The sequence below is a fragment of the Phoxinus phoxinus genome, assembly GCF_949152265.1.
Source record: "Phoxinus phoxinus genome assembly, chromosome: 2".
Classification (NCBI taxonomy): Eukaryota; Metazoa; Chordata; class Actinopteri; order Cypriniformes; family Leuciscidae; genus Phoxinus; species Phoxinus phoxinus.
Window position 1 is genome coordinate 30,231,520 of NC_136877.1, and position 22,257 is coordinate 30,253,776.

The 22,257-nt window shown below is 38.6% G+C and overlaps 3 protein-coding genes across 15 annotated transcripts in view; 1 reads left to right on the forward strand and 2 right to left on the reverse strand.

Moving 5' to 3' along the window:
* celf1 (cugbp, Elav-like family member 1) overlaps positions 1-3,199 on the forward strand; it is a 29,472-nt gene extending 26,273 nt beyond the window's left edge. For all 13 annotated transcript variants that reach the window (XM_079594329.1, XM_079594339.1, XM_079594340.1 and 10 more), the window contains one exon: positions 1,327-3,199. The gene's annotated coding sequence lies outside the window, so the exon portion shown is untranslated. The remainder of the gene's footprint in view (positions 1-1,326) is intronic.
* nudt19 (nudix (nucleoside diphosphate linked moiety X)-type motif 19) lies at positions 2,719-5,922 on the reverse strand. The gene is made up of 3 exons (XM_079594442.1): positions 4,675-5,922; positions 4,246-4,453; positions 2,719-4,112 (listed from the first exon to the last, which is right to left on the reverse strand). Exons 1-3 carry the CDS (start codon positions 5,437-5,439, stop codon positions 3,883-3,885), a joined length of 1,203 nt encoding a protein of 400 aa, XP_079450568.1. The 5' UTR covers positions 5,440-5,922; the 3' UTR covers positions 2,719-3,882.
* Positions 5,923-6,414: 492 nt separating this feature from the next.
* Positions 6,415-15,698, reverse strand: slc7a9 (solute carrier family 7 member 9). The gene is made up of 13 exons (XM_079594430.1): positions 15,594-15,698; positions 12,096-12,244; positions 11,170-11,317; positions 10,101-10,343; positions 9,899-10,024; positions 9,445-9,544; positions 9,053-9,097; positions 8,240-8,363; positions 7,968-8,071; positions 7,763-7,859; positions 7,474-7,623; positions 6,814-6,988; positions 6,415-6,609 (listed from the first exon to the last, which is right to left on the reverse strand). Exons 2-13 carry the CDS (start codon positions 12,201-12,203, stop codon positions 6,548-6,550), a joined length of 1,482 nt encoding a protein of 493 aa, XP_079450556.1. The 5' UTR covers positions 12,204-12,244; positions 15,594-15,698; the 3' UTR covers positions 6,415-6,547.
* Between the last annotated feature and the right edge of the window lie 6,559 nt (positions 15,699-22,257).

The following is a 22,257-nucleotide window of genomic DNA, read 5'->3' on the forward strand; positions in this document are numbered from 1 at the left end:
GAGCTCTGAGTCGCAATTAGTAAAAATAAGTGAAATTAGTGTATCAGGCTTTTTTTTTATTGTTGTTGTTTGACATTTACCTCACTATTGTCATCACTGTTTGAAACGCTTGTATTTATTAATGGTGCTTTTTATTTTCACTGATTAATTGCAAATAAGCCAATTCTTGTTAACCTCACAATCTTTCTATTTTCATCAAGTACGGACACACTTCCAACAATCCAGGTGAGGAAACGTGTGCCACTCTTGCGACTTGTACAGATATGCCGGTCTGTATGCCTTTTAGTTTCATACGTTAGAGACGCTTTAGACTGAACCCAGGTGTGAAGCCCCTCTTGAAGCGTTTAGATGCTAGTGCAGGGAATCCCCAGTCCCTGGTCTGTGCCTCTGTTCAAATAAACGCATGCATTACAAAAACCATTTAGTGGAAGAAAAATGCGAAGGCCTCGGACATGTCCGAGTTGCACCACCAATCACCATTTTGAACAATCCAAAGATTCTTGTGAACTTGTACTAGGCAGGGATTTTTGTTTGTTAGACAGAATCTTTTCATAGTTTTGTTGCTTTTTATCCAGAGCAGATTGACTGGCGTTTGTGTAAAGGTTTGCAGATTTGTGCACCTTAAAACAGCTCACAAGTGCAGAGTAGTTCCACTTATGTGCCAAACACATCAAGTCTTAAATTTCTGTACACGTTTAATGATGATACTCTGTTACTCGCTCTGTGTCCCATCATGTTGTTGTCCTTCACGGAGTTCAATGTACCGGTAGCTAAACTGTATCCATTTGTGTTACCCATGGCAGGTGTTTTGTGAATAAGAACCATTATGAGCAGCTCCAAATATGCATTATTCCACAGTCCCACACAATTCAAAGTTGAAGCACAAAATAAAAAGACTTTCACTGAAAGAGCTGAAACATTGAAGCACAATTTTTCTTTTTGTTTCTCTCTCTCTCTCTCTCCCTTGGTCTAAAATCAAAATGTGGTTGTGAGAAGTTGAACATTTTCATTTCAGTTCAAATGTTGCTGTCGAGGACAGTGTTGAGTTGTCGTAGCTGTAGTAGGCAGGTTGTGTTTTCTGGATGTTGTCGTTTAATGTTATTTCCTTTGTTCACTATTGGCATGGTGCTTATTTCTCCCTCTTTCTTCCCACTTTTCTTCATTGTTTCCTGTGTTGCATTCAGTGTTTTGTGTTTAGATCATGTGCATCTTTGAAAGCCCCCCCATGTAAAAATAATCATTCATGATTTTCTTTTTCATCCCCTCTCCTTTTTCCGTTGTGCTTTAACCTAGGTTTGTTATTCGTTTTTTTTGTTTTTGTTCTAGATATCTTCGTGCCCGTTTGTCATCGTTTGCCTAGCATGTCGATGTGACGTCAAAAGTTCATCGTCCAGTCCGTTGTCCTCTTCGCTTCTCTGACGCTTGAAATTTCACACTTGACCTTTTTTGTTAACTTTTGACGCTTATTGATTACTTATTTTGTTTGTTTCTTTGTGTGATGTTCATTTCTGTCATTTGTGCTGCCAATAGGGAGCGTTAGAAAGACTGCTAAAAGTGTAAAAAGTTTCATGAAAATTGTTCTGAGCAAAGAGTCTATTTTTCTAGAACGTACAAACATAACCACTAGATTTTTGCAGAAGCTTTTAATTTTCATTGTTTAATTTCTCAGATTTTTTTTTTCTATATTGGTTTTTATTGTTTTAAGCAGTCTTCCTAGCGCTTCTAATTGTTTGTTTTTTTTCTTCTCAAAGCAGCCATTCAGTTTATAGAATCACTTTTGTGTAAGTGTGGGTGTGTTTCCCTTTCTCTCACTTGTTAGTTCTAAAACTTTTAGAGGATGTTTTCGTCACATTTTGCTGAAATCGAGGATAAACTTTGTAATTTTGTGTTAGGTTAGTTGGCATGATGTAATTTTGGGAGTTTTTATTAACAGAGTGACATTACAATAGACACTTGAATTGCCTTTTTTCTTTGTGTGTCGAGCCAACATAGGCACATGTTTTTCATTTCCTTATTGTGTGAAAATCAGGATTAGCTGAAATAATGCATAGAATGAGCAGAGTTGAATTTCTTGTCACAGGTAAATATTAAGCATGCATGTTTTTTTGTAAGTGCACTGAAATCCTCAGCAAAATGTGATTAGTTCTGTTTCAAAAAGTCAAGATGAATAAAGTGGTGCCAAAAGTTTTGCATGTTGCTGTTGGTTACATTTGCAGTATGTTTCACATCATGTTTGGCTCCTGCTACGATGACACGTACTCATTTTGATGGTTTAAGATTTTAAAAAACAATGTGTGTTTAGGTAATGGGTTAAAGTGAGTTTTAAATGCATTCTTGTTACAAAAACTGAAGTGGTTTTCAAATGAGCCCTTAGATATAAATTATTGTGCCTACAACAGCAAAAACATGTGCTCTTTTTAAAATGTTGTTCAGTTAATGACAATTTGTTATAACCATACAGTTGGTCTGTTTTACACTCAGCTTGCAGGCATTTTCCCCCCCATTCTGGCATCTGTACAAGTTGTGAAGTTCTGGACTGATTGGTAGAGCTCAACTGCAGCTTTGCCCCCTAAACCTTTAGTTTTGGGGGCATCTCTCTAATGTCCAACATGTCTACATGGATGAAGAGCTATTTTTTCTTTTCTTTTTAAGATGTATTCTGACAGATTTATCTAATTGGGGGTTGAGGTGGTTGTTTTCTATTTAGATTTTAAGCTGCTGTTTTGTGAGTTTATGTATTCTGAGAACATTTCCTGTGGGATGTTTGTCATTACTGGTACAGAGTGATTGTATTTAACATTTAAGATTTGTACAGATTTTGCCTTTTCTACTTCATAAGTTGTTTCACAATGTAAGTCCCAGTAAGTAGAAGCATGTAGACTGTAACACCATGACCAAACATCAACCTGTACAAAATAACCAAACCACAAACAAAAAATAATCAACTCCACAAAACAGCCTTTAACAGAAGTTTTGTTTTTGTTTTTTGTCGTTTTGTCATTCAAGTTGTGTGGTTTTCATTGGAAGTGTAGAGAGTGCAGAATTTATTAGATGTCTGAAACAAGTGTGTTTGTATTAAGTTGGTTCAGGATTTTATGCTACTGTCTCTACAGAAATCTAGAAAAGTGGACACCTACGAAACAGTCATCTGGTAGTTTATCTTTAGTTCATGTATGATTAAACTGTTTGAAAAGATTCACACACATTGTCTGAATTCATTTGTTTTTTCTCAATTTAAAAATACACATCATGCTTTTATTTTTTTGTCAAATGATTAGATATTTCTTGATTTGTTTTTCATTATACTTAAACATTTAAATTTAGGGTGATAATTCAGCCAATATTATTAATAAATATGCAATAATTGCTAGTCAAATTCATTGTAATTGGTTATTTATATGTTAGCCATAGACAAATTATACTATTTGTACACTACTTTTTTCAAGTTGTTTTTAAGAATCCTGTATTCTGCAAACTGAACGCATGGAAAAAGCTGACAGCGCTGTACAATGCTTCACTAACAGTTCCGCGTTACCATCTCATCTGCAATAAAGAATAATTAAAACTTGAATACAGCTATTAAACCTTCAAAATTTGTTTGCATTATATGCCTGATACAGTGTTGTATTACAGTATAGACAATAACCAGAACAATCCACTTTAAGAGTTTATGATCAAGTTCAAAAATATATTAACAGTCATCACGTCAACAAGGAAGTCATTGTGTATTCTCTTTATGACAAGTTAAATGGACCATATATCAAACTACATTGCATAGGTCAAGGGACACATCAGTATGTAGAAATCAGCTAATTAAAAATCCATCTAGGCTTTGTCCATCAGTCCTGCCAGGCTGCCACTATAGGTAGTGATGGGTAAGTGTCAGAGTTTACTATTTTTGGAGGCACCACCCACATCTTCACCGCAGAGGGGAGGGAGGTGGTTATACTTGGGCCTGATGTTCATATGGATAGATATTGAATATGGATCCTGACCGACAATGCGGTGCATGTTTGCACTTTCCTGCTGGAGCTCTTCAAGGCTTTTCTCAATTTTAACCACACCACCACTTTTCCCAGAAGTGTCCACTTTCTCTGGGTACAGAGCATCCCCTAGGTATCAGACGAGGGGGGGAAAGGTTCAGTTTTGTGCAAGTAAGTTCCTGACTCAGTCACAGCACACTATTATCCCATTTAGAAGCAACATTTAGCAGACAGCTGAAGGAATTTATTATGTGACAATTACCTGGTAAAAGACTTGCATAGCAGTCAGATGACACCAGGTAAATAGGCAGCCACTGCTCACATCCCTCCAAAGACCTCTGCCAGGCAAAGCGATGGAGATCTCTGAGAGCTGGAAAATGGTACATTCGCCCAAGGTCGTAGTACTGAGGTGGAGCTATCCAGAGTTCCTTTGATTTGTAGCTGTGCATGACTTCTGGGGGAGTGGACCACTGAGAGACAAGGCAGTTGTGTTATTTCCCAACAGTCAAGAATCGGTTCTCATCAGGGCGAGACTGAATGACCTATATGGGAATGGCTGGTTTTTATGAAAATTAATTACGTTCCGTCACAAATTGGTCACGAATTCATGACCTGAACAAATAGACGCTCGGTAAGTGTCTGCCAAATACAATTTTAAATGTACAAGGTAACTATACCATTCAAAACGCACCTTAAAATGAACGATTTCCTTCTCGTCGTGAAGCGTATATGGGATCTCGTGTAGGCAGCAGATGTAAAATGCCGTGTCGTAGCGCCTCTGTTTGCCGTACACGCCTATGGGTGTCAGCCAGTTCCCCCATTCATGCAGAGCCCAGATGTTGGGCAGACACTGCAACTCCCTGCACATGTTGATAAAATTCGCCGGGTTACCAATAACCAGAGATCTCCACTTAGACAGCACGTCTTTATTCCACAGTCCGCTCAATCTGGTCAGTGTGGGCTGGGTGTCACTGTTAGCATCATCTGTGTGCACGCGAATCCCGCTTTCCTCGTGTTTGGGAACCGCCAGGAGCACACCTGACTCCTCAAACGTCTCTCTCACCGCACAGATCCTGAAAGCCACATCTCCCGGTATCGGAGATCCCAGCTGAGATCTGTCAGTAGCGAAAATGGGTGGCCTAGTCGCCGGCGGCTGCTTCACAACTCCGATGCCGTAGTTGGGCGCTTTCGTAAAGGCTTTAAAGATATCCTGCCACTCGCTGGAGAAGTCAGACGAATCCACCAGCCCCCCGGGAAACACGTAGGCATTGGGCATGAACCCGCTGCGACCGCTCCGTTTCAGCAGTAGCACTTGATAGTCGAAGGCAGATTTGTGCGCTACATCAATGACTTTTCCCAGACCTGCTTTAAGAGAGTCCGCACTCGGAGTGTGTCTCAGCCCGGCCGCCAGGATCACCGTCGCCGCCTCTCTCCAGTGTTTCAGCGCCGTGTTCATCTTGCTCCCTGAGTGCTTACATGATCACAGCTACACTACCTTATCCGGAAACTTTCGACATCGGTCAACAATGGCGTGAAGGACAGCACAGAGAAAATAATAATCTATCTGTATTTGGTGATTGAGCGCCATCTACAGCCAGGGAAGAACTCTTGCTTTTCCTTGCCACCTTCACATCTGTTTCTGTTATACTTCAGACACAGTTATAATCGATTAAATATCGTCACCTTCCTAAAATAATTGCCTAAGTCATTTGAAAATGACTTGGGCAATTATTTGAGGAAGGTGATTGCTATTAATTTGATAGTGATTAATTTGATAGTGATTTATGATTGCTTCCAAGTCCAACAATACCTATAAAATCCACGTGTAATGGCCACAAACAACTTTGTTATAGCCTAGGTAGGTCAATCCCGATAAGCGCTGAAAAATTTACAGGTACCAGTATACCACTTAACACTGGCAGTTAAAAATTATTGCAGAGTATGTAAAACTTTAATAGCAACTGAATTGAAAACAAACAGTGAACAGTTAAAATGTGCATATTAAAATAGGCCTCAAAATCATCCTTATAGCTTACAGTAGGTCTGTCTTTAAAAGTTATAGTTAAAAATCAATTCACCTGTGGAGAAAATGAATGGGATTTTTACTAAAATCCTATTATTGCACTCCACACTAGTAACTACAATTAGGCTATCGACTTAAAGACTTGCATGACTACAATTCTTCTACTGTGATTAAATGGGTATTAACACAATTAATACATTTGAGTTCCGTAAATGTGGAAAAATAGAATTGCTATCCTGTACAACAAACTTGCATTTAATTACACAATAAGTTAGATGAACTGGAAGTTGTCATAATTTACAGAAGTTCGTGGAAGTGATATGTTATTCTTTAAAGTAAAAACAAATCCCTGTGACCTGGGAAAGGCTTGCAATACATTGTAAAAGCAATGGATGGTCTTGCATTAGGAATAAATAAAAAAATCTGTCCATATGCAGCCGTGTTCCCTTTAAGGATCCTTTATCCACATTTCCACGAATCAATCATAATAGCCTCCATTGCAGGCTATTATGTCTGTGTCTTTCCTCCAGTTTGACATCTGTCACTCAATCTTTTCAGCTGGGACGACTTGCAGTAGCAGCTGAAGGTGCATAGTGAATGGCCCTGTAAGCGTCAACAGGTCAAGTTTCAGAATCTAGCATTTGGGAAGAGTTGCTAAATGTTTCTGATAATGGTGAACATCCACTAAAAACAGCCTTAAAAGTTATATATTATTCAGAAAACATATAATTAATTATTGTAAATGTCAAGGGTCAAGACAAGCAGTTCACTGTAATATATCCAAATGTGTGATTTCCAGCTACTTACTCATGATGCGGCGAGTCCAGTTGAATTTGTAGTAAATGAGGGGTACATATAAGAGAAGACCGCCGACTATGAACACTGTGCAGTACAGGTACTCCCACTCAGGCTTGTCTATGATGGGAGCAAGAACTAGGTAACAGGACACAATCACCACCAAAGCAGGAATGACTATCGGAACCTGAGAGGAACAAAAGGCAAACATTTTCAATTCGGGTATAGTCCTTTTACAATAGATTAGATTTATGGTTGATTCAGTCCATGCCATTGAGCTAGACATCTACCACATTCGAGAATAGTATACATGGGCAATATAAAATACAGACCAAATTTGAGACTCCGAATGCATTGAAATAGCTAGATAGGAAATAATCAATCCAGAAGACACACCTCTTATGCAAGTACTAAATGAATCCATAAACAAAGGCACTTGCTATGATAAACATAATATATGAAAAAAGATTCTCAGATTTTCACTTGTGTATTAGCTTCTACTCTAGCTTACTCTTGAAAGTTGCCTTCATATTTATTGTAGGGTCTTATGACAAATAGCTTATGATCTTCATAATTTTAAAGTTAATTTGAATAATAGCATCTGCTAATTATTATAGATATATTTTTAATCCAGCCATGTTATGCTGTGTCGCATGCATAATGTGCTCTAACCTTGACAGGTCTATGAAGCTCCTTTCTAGTGAATCGCATAACGATGAGCACAAGGCATGTGAGCCCATAGAAAGCCCACTGAGCAAAACTGAAGTAATTGATGAGAGTGTTTATGTCTGCTGGCATGATGTAGATGATTGACAGGATGCCCTGCAAATCACATACAAGAACAAATACATTATCACAAATCAAATATAATGTTAGTGTTTAGAACAGTTGATGTAATATGGCAAAAATAGTGATAAGCCTTGTCCAAAGTGTTGAGGATGGAATATTACATGAGACTTACATTAAACATGAGAGCTGGAGAAGGTGTGAAACGTTTCACACTGATGTACGACAAGATCCTAACCATGTGACCCTCCCGTCCTGCCACATACGTCAACCTAACAGGTATAAACACAACAGACAGTAAGTGTAAGGCCCAGAAAACAGTTTTCAGCATGCACTTAATCCTGTGTGCAAATTTCTATAAAACAGCTGAAGTTCCTAACCTTCCTGCCGTGAAACAGCTCCCATTGGCTGCACCAAAAGTGGAAAAAACCACAAATAGAGGCACAACCCATGATAATGGGTACAGCACTCTGTCACCAAAGGTCTGTGGAGAACCCAATGATTTAGTAAAATACAACTCAAAGATCATTGCACAAGCATTTATTAACTGACAACTTCTTTTCTTTTTTCTCAAACCTTTCTTGCTTGTTATTGTTTGGCTGATAAAAGGTTTTCCATGGTACTGGGAACTATGACTACAATACACACTCACCACAGCAACAGCAGAAGACTGTAGAAGTTCAACAGGGGTCATGACAGTGAAATATGCTATGTTGACAAATATATAGCACACAGTAACCAGGGGAATCCCAATCATGATAGCCAGGGGAAGGTTTCTGTAAAAAAAAAAATCTTAATCATAAAAAATAAATAAACATCTATGAAATTAATAAATAAAAACACCACATTTTCAATACAATAACACTTTCATGATAATATATATATACACTGTATATAGTATACTGTACTGTGCAAAAGTCTTAGGCACGTTAGTATTTTCACCCCAAAAAGGTTTTAAGCCAGTTATTTATACATCTTTTGCTGTAGTGTCTCAGTAGGAAATATTAGTTGACATTTCCAAACATTTATTTTGCCATTAATTGTAATAATCTAGTGAGATTTTTGTATGCACAACAGCCGGTATGATCCACACGAAGATCTGATCTCACCATCATCGAGTCTGTGATGCATGAAGAAACAGAAAAAAACTGAGACTAAATTCAAAGCTGATATTTCCGACTGACACACTACAGCAAAAGAAGTATAAATAACTGGCTTAAAACTTTTTTGTGTGTGAAAATACTAACATGGCTAAGACTTTTGCACAGTACTGTATATATATAATAAACAAAAACACAATAGATTTTCAATAACACAAGAAGACCTACAGCTAACAATGTAAGATTGCAGATATACTGCAATGTCATTTTGCTGATAATATTGCCGCTAACAATACTATAATACAGATTTCACATGTTTTAGAAAATCAGAATTGGAATTTTAATTTAGAACATTTCAGTCTCACTTGTATGGATTTTTCAGCTCTTCTGTTATGAAGTTAAGCTGATTCCTATGAAAAAAAGAAAAGAGAACTTTGACATGAATTGCCATAGCTGACTTCTGGTCTTATACACGCTTCTCTCAGAATGAAAAAGCCATGGATAAAGAATGATCTGGTGAAAAACCACACGCAACTAAAAACAAGGTTTGACAAGCATTCAATTTCCCTTTTCATTATGTAATGATACTTCCCTTTATCATTAGACGGTGTGAATGGTTCCCAGGGCTGAGAGCACACTAGAAAGTTGATTCTTTGAGTCTAATAGGCGTATTAAAAGTTTTAAAAATATGTACACTGCTGCTTAACATTAGCCTCATATACATGTGCAACATTATATGAGCTCATCATTACTTTACCATCCGTCATAAGCCCAGAGGCCATTGTAAAATGCAAGGCCAATTGCTCCAAATGATGTTGTTCCCCCTGCAAATGGGTCTCTAAGATTCTGTGTATTGCCTAAAAAACATTTAAAACACAATAAAAAGACACATTTTATTGATCTTTCATTGAACATTTACAGAGGTCTACTTATCTAAACACACATCTACAGTAATCTCTGGGCATAGTCTACGATGAGTCATCTTTCACAACATAATCAAAACATATTTATTTTTTGATCTGTTATCAAAATGTTTTTGAACTCAGTCCCTTCAATTGAATAATAAGATGCTGCTGTCCTTTTCGATGTCACATAAGCCAGTCAATAAAAACTGATATCATATAAGATAGGAGTCACAACAACAGATCTGGCAATGAGATATGAGGTCGGGTAAAAGCTGGTTTGATTGTTCTCAGGGAATAGAGAGGTACCTTGAGCCAACAGAACGATGCCTGAAACCACGATAACGACAATAATCAAGAGTTTGGCTGCGGTGAAAAAGTTCTGCACTCTGGAGGCCAGTTTCACACTCAGACAGTTGATGAGTGTAATTATTACTGATGAGAGAACAAAGTGAGGGTTAGACCAAAATAATGTCATTGGAATATAAACAGGGCCTAGACTTGTACTTACCGATACAAGCTGCAGCCAGGCATTTGGTAACCACTTGAGGAGGAGTGCATCCTGGGTAAAATGGAGTGGAGGCGTACTCGGCACAACTCAGGGCAATGATGGCAAATGACGAAGGCTTTAACACGATGACCGTGGTCCAGGAATATAGGTATGCCAGCACAGGCCCAAAGCCCTCCATCAGGTATGGATACTCACCACCAGACTTCACGATCATTGTGCCCAGCTCGGCATAGCAGAGGGCCCCTGCACACACACACACACACGCATAGTTTCCCATTAGTTTCTCACTGTTCAAGTTGAGGTCAATGAGTCCATTACCAAAAGGTCTTCTGCAGGCAGAGTCAGTATTAAACTAAAGAGGATTTCTGTGTCTTGGGAATTTTCCTGAACAGTATGTGACTTAAAAAGACTGACTGAGGGTTTCTGAGTGAGTGAACATATCTGATTAACCTCCTTGACTTTGCCCAACTATAATCTCAGCAGAAAGTGCTGGATAAAATAAAGATTTAGTTTAGATTTACATATTTGTAACACATAATGCGGTAAGACAAATTTAATTTGGAGCGAATTAAAAGAGTAACACTTTACAATAAGGTCCAATACATTAACATTATTTAATGCATCACGTATCATGAACTAACAATCCTGGTTAATTTATAAATATTTAACATTTAATTTGTCAGAAATTAGTTTTACTATGCATTTTATGTGGTATGAACAAAAATTAAGTAATATATATATGAACATTAACCTTGATTATTACAAGATACTGTTCATTGTAAGTTAATTCTACTTAATGCATTAACGAACTGAGCCTTATCGTAAAGTGTTTAATAATTAATAAACAAATTAATAAAGCAGCAACCTTTAGACTTTTAAATTATGTTACACACTATAAAAAAGGTTGTATTTTGCATACATGGTATATGGTGAGATTATCAAGCAGCAAATACAAATATGACACGATACATGAGGTGATTATGCTTAATCTCACACATTAATCTTTGTTATAGGGGGTAATCAGGCTTTTGTGCAACCTCATAGATAATGTCTTTGTGTGGATACTGACCCAGTGTAGCCAGTAATCCGCACGCCGCCCACACACACAGACACGGACCCACAGCTCCAGTTCCCTCCAGCACCGCTTTGGGAGAAATGAAGATCCCGGAGCCGATCATTGTTCCCACTATCAGACAGATGCCACTTACAAGACCCACCTGAGGCATTCACACAGGCTTAAGGTTAAAGGCTTAGGGATTGGTTTAACTGATAATGTAATTAAGTTAGCGTGATAATAAAATTAGATTTGATACTACAAGGGGTTGTCAGCTGATTTTAGAGATTTGTGACTTTATCTGATATGCTGGCTACCGATTGTTTATGCTCATTTGATCCATTATTACATTTAGGTTACCTTTGCCATTAAAGTTATTTCTTAAAACACTAATAATTTAGCAAATCTCTTCATAAACATCCTTTTTAATACCGTACATAATAATGTTTTAATGTCTAAATTCACACGTAGCATTTAAAATGACTGATTTTAGTTTTTACTGTTTTATTTTATAGAACTGGCATTTTACCAATAAATGTGATCTAAATGATATCACTCCACTTTAACACAGGAAAGACGAGGCTTCTATTTATATTGCCTGAAGGTTTTCTCTGGGGTCAACATAAAGAACAAGGTTTGCAATAAATAACTACTTAAAGCGATTCATATTACTAGACCTTCCATGTTCTTATGTATGCAGAATTACATATAAATAGTTAAACTTGTCATTAATGAGAGCTACAAAAGACTGCTCGGACAGATGGGTCAGGAAAGGAAAGGATTACACTGTGATGGTGACAGGCACCGCCAGGTTAACCCACAGTTAAACCCTTCACACACTTAATTACACGCCCACATGTATCGACTCTGGACGGAAACCATTGATCATTAAACATTCTTCACATTCTTTTGTGTAATGTGCCTCATTCTCTCATACTCACATCCTGACGCAGAACTGCTGCATTTGGCTGCTCGGACTTTTTAGTTTTCAAAGCCTCTTTAATGCTCCCATTGTGAGTGTTCGCTTTTTTCAGATCCACATCCATCATTCACAGGGTCAACAGTTCAGTTTTTACTTTGTGCAGTCAGCCTGAATAAATACAGACAAAACTATAATATACCATTTCTTATAAACCTAATTACATTTATTATGATGATCAATTAAAAGTTAATTAATAAATAAAAAGAACAAAAATTACTAAGCCTGAACCTGAACTGAAAGACAGATAGAAATCTAGGGAAGTCTTATAGCTCTTTTATTCTTGTTGTTTTGATGACTTGTTCTTGCTAGTGTAGTTCATCGTGTCAGATTACTTCAAGCATCCTATAGGCCAAGTTAACGTTTAAAGACATTATAATGCTTTAAGTGTTGCAGGTGAATGTGCGTCAACATGTTATGGGCTCTCCGACAGATCTTTTTATTCATACACATAACATCTGCTCCACTTGCACTTCAATTCAGATCATTTTGTCTCCTAGCAACCGCAGAACAATAGTCAAAGGTTCAGTTTATACTTTAGTCAAGAAGCAAAGATTAGAATTGGCTGCAAAAAAAATCTGAAGGACATTTTTTTCATGAATTACAAATATTAAAATACTGCTGTAAACTCAGTAGAAGAATTCACAAATATTATTTATTTATGATTATTTTAGTTTATGATTTATTTGTGCACATTAGGTAGTCAAATAAATTTTGTGCAAAACAAAGTCATCTGAAGACCTTTTCCAATTTTAAAGAATTTGCTTTCTCATCCTACACAGATAAGAAAATATTGTATCTCATCTACAGTTAAGACAGTCAGGCTGATGTCCATAAGCAGCCACTGATTCTAAATCTAATGAAAAAATGTATTTGGAGACCGTTAAAAGTCAATAGGCTCATCCGTGCTGCCATTATCTTGATGGTCCATTATGTAACCCTGTAAATACTCTCACTTAACATGAAGATTTACAGTAAACAAACACATATCAATACTTCAGTTAAGATTAATGTTTCCTTTCTGCCAAACATTTATCATATTTGTAGAAAATATGTATTTACAACAAACAAGTTACAATATTGTAACATAAATTATAATGCATTAAATATATTTTTCTAATTGAACATTTTTCAGGTGCAGTTAGCAAAGACAAACTATAGGTTAACTCAAGCTTACTTTCTGTGCCACCAATTCCACCGTCACATGAGAATCATGTTTAACTCGAGGCGTGAGGCGAAAGACAAACCTGCAATGCTTTCAGTTTTTCCAGCAGAAAAGTTTTGATCCATTTGCAAATTCATGTGTTTAATAACCACCAAAAAGTGGGTGGAACCTTCAATGTTCAGTTATTCTCCTGGCTGACCGTGCTTGAAACAAACACGTGACAAGAAGGAGGAGAGGGACCAGGATTGGCTAGAGGTGAGCAGGCTCTGACCAACACAATACTCCTTTGAAAGAGACACTTGATATGGTTTGGTTGGAAAGAGGGGGTGACAGTGTGAAGCCAAGGTTTGACCAGAACACAGAACCGTCTCAGATCAAAAGCACTGCCAATGCAACTCAGTACAAGCCATTGCTTAAATAAATACAGGCCTGTGAATAGCCTACTTGAAGCAGTGTAAGCTCAATGATCTCCATTATAAATACATTTCACAGTCAAGAAGAGCTTCTCTGATTGATGTACTCGTCTCTACTTCCTTTTCATTTGTCGAGTTCAAAAGCTGGCCAATGAGACGCATCTCTAGTTTCAAAGGGAGTCAGTTAATAGCTTGCTGTGGTATTAAAAATACTGATATGTAAAGTACTTTTGTCACTTTTCCTGGCAATTTACAGCATTTATTATTCTAATATAATGTTAACTCATAAATGTACAATAGCTTATTGTTATTCATGTTTGTTTGTAATACATTCATAAATGTTGCAAAGTGTGTGTAGAAATGAACAATGAAGAATAATAAACACTGTAAGAGGATTAGACAAAGGGGAGCTGGTGTTGTATCCTCTGGTGCTCTTGGAAGGGTTAAATGTTCATAAAAAAGAATTGGAAAAAAATCCAGGTCCAGGCACTCGGTAGAATGCAAAAGTTAAGCCTTTATTGTTTTTGATGGCTAAAACATTAAAACACCAACGCGTATCGGCCCACTGGCCTTCATCAGGGTGTTGGTAACAAACAGACAGAATCAAGCCATACTTATTGCATTGATTTCAGGTGTGCCACTCTGGCACTTGCAACACAAGTTCTTGTTCACTAGAAGCAATAGTTCAGGTCATGTCTAATGCCAGAGGTTAACCCATACAAATACAAGACCAAATGAGAGATCTCCAAGTGGAAAAATAGAAGTGACACCACTACAAACATCTAGTGTACTCCACACAATATGTACCAAAAGTCAATAAATATGAATAAGCTAGTTACACATCATAATTATTAATTATTAATCTGGCATCAAGGTGAATAGCCTCAATGCCCACTCGTAAAGTTGAATCCCTCCCATGTTTTGCGTCTATATAATGTTTGGCCATTGGATAATTCATATTTACAGTCCGGATGGCATACCCATGCTCAGCTACCCTGTCTGACTCCTTTTAGTGAGACCTACGTAAAAACAGCCACAAGTACACTCTAATCGATAGACAACATGGGTAGTATCGCAATTTATAAAACTGTTAACTGTGTAAGTCTTATTACTGAAAACATCCATAAATGTGTCAGTTTTACCCAGATTCTCACAATAATTACAATTACCACAAGGAAAGGGTTGACGTAGCTACTTTTAGGTAGCACAATTTTTAACCCAATTTCCCTTGGGTTGACGAAGCCAAGTTTCACGTTTAGGAGCAGGGAGGTAACTTCTTACTAACTTGTCTTTAATTGTAAGAGGGTTGTTTATTGTTAGTTCAGGATAGGTAATACATAATATATTAACATAACACAATGTTAATTGTAACCGTGTGTCCAAAGTTTTCCTATGTACACAAATGACAGCACAGCTCTCACTTTACAGCAACTTGCTATGTTACTATGTAACTACTCCCAGTGTTTCAACAATTCCTAGCCTACCGATACTGCAACCTATAAACACTAATACAGACCAATACAACCCAACACAAACATCCAAAATGTAATTACCTTTCATATAGCTGTCATTTGGCTATAAATGAGACAAATACCATCACTTTTTATTGCCAATCTTCAAAATGATCAACATGAGTTAACCTTACAAAATAAATCTGCATTAACAGTTCCTAAAAGATATTAAGCAAAATGAAAAGGTCATGGCCGAATTACACATCACAGCATTGTCTACTTCCTCCACAAGCAACATTATTCTCGTACTTCCAATATTTATTCATCAAGGAACTTCCAAGGACATGCAAGCCAATGGCAGGCACCCTTAGAAATAAGAACTATACAAATACATTATATCAACACAGTGTACTCTTTACATGATTCCTTACCTTTAGATGGGCTCCTTCTTATCCCAAACTCAGATCTGAATCTTCAAGCTAGGAATTGCACACACATTCTGGGTGGCATCTGAGCAGCTAACAATTAACCGACGCTGTCACAGGTTGTGTGTGCACATCCTTCTTTCACGTGCAACGCTGAAACCCAGAGACTCTTCTCAGACAGACTTAATGTTTATGCGACTCATTCTACATCTGATGACTGAACATTCAGAGAGAAAATCAATTCAAAATTAATTATTCCAAACAATTTCATTAACTTCAATTCTTTTAATATGAGCATATGTATCTGAGCTACATTTAAGCATTTATTTTTAAATGTCTAAGTGGTGTAAATGTTTACTGACCTCATAAAGCGACCCATGCCCATGTTTTATTGTTTTATTTTGTTTCTGAGATGGAGTGATTTGATTACCCATCAGTTACAGTTAAAGTCAAGTTGCTAGAACGATTTGAGTATGAGCGTGTGGTGCCTTATTATAAAACCAAGTAGTTGTGACTCATTACATGAGAAAATGAAATTCAGGAATCATTTTAAGTATATAAACAGAGAAATTAATCTACCACTGGCAAAATGAAAGAAAGACACTATGTGAAAGGAAATCCCCTATTCACATTTATTATGGTTGTACAATAATAATCTATACTAATGGTAAAATGTAGTATTAAAGGGGCGGCCTGATGGGATGAAAGTGAAAAAAGTAACAGTAACAGAAATAATGTTATTTAAAGTCTGCATTAAATCACATGAAGGCATGGTAATGATAGCTTACTTTAGAAAATCTACCCTGGTGTTTTTTCTTAAATTTGCTGAATGAAAGGCCAACACTGGCTGCAGGCTCCAGACCCTTCACAAGAGCACATCAATAGAGTGATTGAGCGCTTGGAAAGGGACCCAGCTGACCTTACATTGAGATGTTAACCTAGATAAGGAACAAACCACAACTCTAGACCATCCCAGAGGACAGGTACTAAACTTTAACAAGCTTTTCCAGGGACTTTAACTGTTCAACAGGATCTGTAAATCCTCAAAGTCTGAGTGTCTGTTGTGATGTTTATGTGATTTATCTAGGTGGCCTGTCCCAAAATCTGTCACAGATTCATCAGGCCTGTGTTTCTACGAAAATCCATTTTTCTTTATATTATTGAATCGGTGGTCTTTGTGACTTTAATTGTATTTCCAGTTACTCCTCAGGCTTTTGGACATTTGTTTAATTTATTTAATAACAATGTCCAGCAGATGGCAGCACTACTTTTCGTATCTTCTATTAGCTCCACTGATTAAACAGGCCAACATCAGTTTTGATCGGGCCCAATTCTGTCATTCTAATGTGCATTATTAGGGCCCAAGCCCTGAAAGGGCGCAGAGCCCTATTGTTCTTCTAAGGGTTTTTTGTTATTAGGGCCCAAGCCCTGAAAGGGCGCAGAGCCCTATTGTTCTTCTAAGGGTTTTTTGTTTTTCTTCTTCTTCTTCTTCTTCTTCTTTATAATAAATTTTTTTTCAAGGTTTTTGCCACTTTTGGGGGCCTTAACGTGCTCAAAAACTCTTGAAACTTTGCACACTGGTCAGAACCCGCGGCCATTAGAGCTGGACTGAAGCTGGTACCCGGGCGTGGCAGGGGGGCTCGACAGCGCCCCCTGGAACGGGGTCCGAAAACTTGGTCCATAAATCAAACACGCTTGCATGAAATAATATGAAACTCGGTACACTTATAGATCTCATCGGTTCATATATCCTTCATGCTCTGACTTTTTACCCCTGCCCAACAGGAAGTCGGCTATTTGGCGTAGTTTAAAAAACACATGCAATGGAATTTAAAATACTCCTCCTAGACGATTCAAACAATCACCACGAAACTCGGTCAGCATGAAGTCAAGACATTGAGGATGAAAAGTTGCGAGGGGATTTTTGATATCTCGAACGGTTTGGCCGTGGCGAGGAAACGAATTTATGGCGAATATTGGAAACAGGAAGTGTGTTATAACATCCTCATACATTAATTGATCTTGATGAAACTTCAGCAGTGTGTTCGCTGTAAGAGGCCGATCACATGGATGTGACTATTGTGAGTCAAAGTTATAGCGCCACCAACTGGCAGCAGGAAGTGTGTCACTTTCGAAATGCTTTGAAATCACCCTCTTATTTTTACCCGATTTGCTTCAAACTTCATCTGTATACTGTAAACACACGACAGATGTAGACCTGTGAAAGGATTATTGATATCTTTAATACTGTCGCCATGGCAACGCTTTAAACTTTTATATTCTTTTTGGATGCATTTGAGGCTCTTAACATGCTTCAAATTGCATGAAACTCAACATGCATTTGACATTTATTGTGTAATAGACATGTGTGAAGTTTCAGAAACGGGCGTGGTATGGGGCTCAGTAGCGCCACCTTTAGTCAAAAAGGGGGTATTAGTTTTACCTACAGTAACCAAACTCGGTACGTATATTCTTCTCTTCGATCCGGACAACTTTCTAATTTACAGTCATTAGTAGAGATGCACCGATTTCAATTTTCTAGGCCGATTCCGATTTCCGATTTTTCATCAAGTTTGACCTGCCGATACCGATTTTAGCCGATTCCGATTTTATTTTTTCTAACCACTTTACAACACACACAAATGTTTTTTGTCTATGTTTTCTTTAACAGAACATTTTGCATAGAATATAGAACATTCAAACAAATAATTACTCCCGGTGTGGGAAATTCACACACATTAAAGTGAAGTGTGTTATGAAAAAAAAAAAACATTTCCTTCTTTTCACATCCAATACCCCCCACCCCCACCCACATGTCCAGCCAGGCTAAACAAGCGCTCACTGTCGACGCTTGTACAAGGTGCAGAGAGGTAAGCTCGGGCAAGTGGAGCAAGTGCAGGGAAACGATCTTTGTTGATCTTCCAGTAGATCAATGCATTTTCACTTCTGCCAATGGGCGCCTCTGACAGGTAGTTCTGTACCTGCACAGACAAGGGGCTGGCCAGTTGAACGACAGTTTCACATGGCAAACGTGAGAGGCGCGTGAACGACCGTTTCACACTGTAAACGAGCGGCGCGTGAATGACAGTTTCACATGGCAAACGTGAGAGGCGCGTGAACGACCGTTTCACACTGTAAACGAGCGGCGCGTGAACGACAGTCTCACATGGCAAACGTGAGAGGCGCGTGAACGACCGTGAGTGGCGCGTCAGCGTAAATGCATCATCACAGCAGCTGCAGCCGCCGGAGTATTACTGGAAGCGTTTGTAGTAGGCTACAGCGTCACAGCAGCTGCTACAAAAGTCTCGGCGCCGAAACCCGCGATTCACTGCTGCTCACGCGACGTTCCTGCTTGAAGCTCGCGCGCTTCTCTTTGACCGGTTTTAAAAATCGGCATTGGTCAGAGTGATCGGCCGGTCACCGATTACGGCCGATCATGTGAAAATCGGCCGATTCCGATCACCAGCCGATCAATCGGTGCATCCCTAGTCATTAGCTCCGACCAACAGGAAGTCAGATATTTTGGTTTGAATGTGTACTGTTTGGAGCATTTTCCCTCTGCCCCTCTGTGTGTGTGTGTGTGTGAGGAGGGGGGCTAGTTTAGTTTAACCATTTCTCTGCTGTGTGCAAAATCTCTGGCACTTTTGAGGGCCTTAACATGCTCAAACTCTTGAAATTTTGCACACAGGTCAGAACCCGCGGCCATTAGGGCCGGGCTGAAGCTGGTACCCGGGCGTGGCAGGGGGGCTCGACAGCGCCCCCTGGAATGGGATTCGAACACTTGTCCATATATCAAACACGCTTGCATGAATTAATATGAAACTCGGTACACATATAGATTTAATCGGGCCGAACAACTTTCCCTGGGTCAAGTTTTACGCCAGCCCAACAGGAAGTCGGCTATTACGGGTTGATTGGAGAACGCTTGCTCTCGCATTTGAAACACTTCTCCTAGAGAATTCATCCGATGACCACGAAACTCGGTCAGCATGAAGTCAAGACATGGAAGATGATAAATTGCCAGGGGATTTTTGATATCTCGAACGGTTTGGCCGTGGCGAGGCAACAAATTTATGATTAAAAAAGGATGCATAAAGTGTGTTATAACTTAGTTATAGTTTTACCTACAGTTACAAAACTCAGCGTGTATATTGATCTTATCAAGCCGAACAACTTTCTAATTTACAGTCATTAGCTCCGACCAACAGAAAGTCAGATATTGTGGTTTGAATGTGGATTGTGTCTCTGTCTCTCTGCCATTCTGTGTGTGTGTGTGTGTGTGTGTGTGTGTGTGTGTGTGTGTGTGTGTGTGTGTGTGTGTGTGTGTGTGTGTGTGTGTGTGTGTGTGTGTGTGTGTGTGAGATATTTTGGTTGGGTGACAGTTGTAGGTTACAGTTTGACAAGAGTTTATAGTTTAACAAAAGCACAATGTTGTGTTCTGTATGAACTAAATGACAGAGTGTGTTTTTATGTCTCCATTGTTCGATCGAGCCTCACACACACACACACACAGCATTCCAGCGTTGCAATCTTGACATCGCAGAATGTTCATTATAGCCTTAATAAAATATAATAATAAAATAGTCAACCTTACATATAAAAATTACACTGCTCTGTTTAAATAGTCATTTGTACAGTTTGTGCCGTTCATAGTAAGCACCGCTCCACTGTGATGTTTCCAAGCACATTTTTGCGCATTTGAAGAGGATAATTTTTCTATATTGGAACGTGAGTGTACAAAGTGTACAAAGTACAAAGCCTATAAAAAGAATAGTTTAGCATCCAAAAATGTTAATAATATATATTATTATTATTATATATATATAATAATATATATGTTAAAAATAGGGGGAAAAAAGAATTTACATAATATATATATATATATATATATTTTTTTATATATATATATATATATATATATATATATATATATATATAATTAAAGCTGCAAGCAGCGATGGAGGGCCCAAGCCGGTGGCACCGCCACCCGGTGCCTTTAGTGGAACTAAAGGCACCAGGGTGGCGGTGCCACCGGCTTGGGCCCGCAATCGCTGCTTGCAGCTTTAATGCATTGGATTTTATTTTTAGGGCCCAAGCCTTGAAAAGGCGAAGGCCCTATTGTTTTCCTTCGGATTATTATTTATTCTTCTTCTTCTTCTTTATTATTATTATTTTACTACCTTTTGGGCACTTTTGGGGGCCTTAACGTGCTCAAAAACTCTTGAAACTTTGCACAAATGTCAGAACCCGCGGCCATTAGAGCCGGACTGAAGCTGGGACCCGGGCGTGGCAGGGGGGCTCGCCAGCGCCCCCTGGAATGGGATTCAAAAACATGTCCATATCTCAAACACGCTTGCATGTAATAATATGAAACTCGGTACAAATATATATCTCATCGGGCCGAACAACTTTCGTGCTCTAAGTTTTACGCCAGTCCAACAGGAAGTCGGTTATTATGGGTTGTATGGAAACGCATGTTCTGGCATTTGAAACACTTCTCCTAGAGAATTCATCGGATGACCACGAAACTCGGTGTGCATGAAGCCAAGACATGGAGGATGATAAATTGCGAGGGGATTTTTGATATCTCGAACGGTTTGGCCGTGGCGAGGAAACAAATTTATGGCGAATATTGGAAACAGGAAGTGTGTTATAACATCCTCATACATTAATTGATCTTGATGAAACTTCAGCAGTGTGTTCGCTGTAAGAGGCCGATCACATGGATGTGACTATTGTGAGTCAAAGTTATAGCGCCACCAACTGGCAGCAGGAAGTGTGTCACTTTCAAAATGCTTTGAAATCACCCTCTTATTTTTACCGATTTGCTTCAAACTTCATCTGTATAATGTAAACACACGGCAGATGTAGACCTGTGAAAGGATTATTGATATCTTAAATACTGTTGCCATGGCAACGCATCAAACTTTAATATTCTTTTTTAAAGTTTTTGAGACTCTTAGCATACTTGAAATTGCATGAAACTCGACAGACACTTTACATTTATTGCCTAGTACACTTGTGCAAAGTTTCAGAAATGGGCGTGGTAAGGGGCTCAGTAGCGCCACCTTTAGTCAAAAAGGGGGTATTAGTTTTACCTACAGTAACAAAAAACGGTATCTATATTTATCTCCACGAGCCGGACAACTTTCTAATTTACAGTCATTAGCTCCGACCAACAGGAAGTCAGATATTTTGGTTTGAATGTGATTTGATGGGAATTTTGCCAGTCTCTCTCAGTGTCTGTGTGTGTGAGAGAGGAGGGGGGCTTTATTTTAACCCTTTCTCTGCTGTGTGGGACTTCTCGAGCACTTTTGGGGCCCTTAACGTGCTCGAAAACTCTTGAAACTTTGCACACAGGTCAGAACCTGCGGCCATCAGGGCCGGCCTGAAGCTGGTACCCGGGCGTGGCAGGGGAGCTCAACAGCGCCCCCTTGAACGTGGTCCGAAAACTTGGTCCATATATCAAACACGTTTGCATGTAATAATATGAAACTCGGTACACATATAGATTTAATCGGGCCGAACAACTTTCGTGCTCTAAGTTTTACGCCAGTCCAACAGGAAGTCGGCCATTATGGGCTGTATGAAAATGCATGCCCCTGGAATTTGATATACTCCTCCAAGAAAAATTATCCTATCGCCACCAAACTCGGTCAGCATGAAGTAA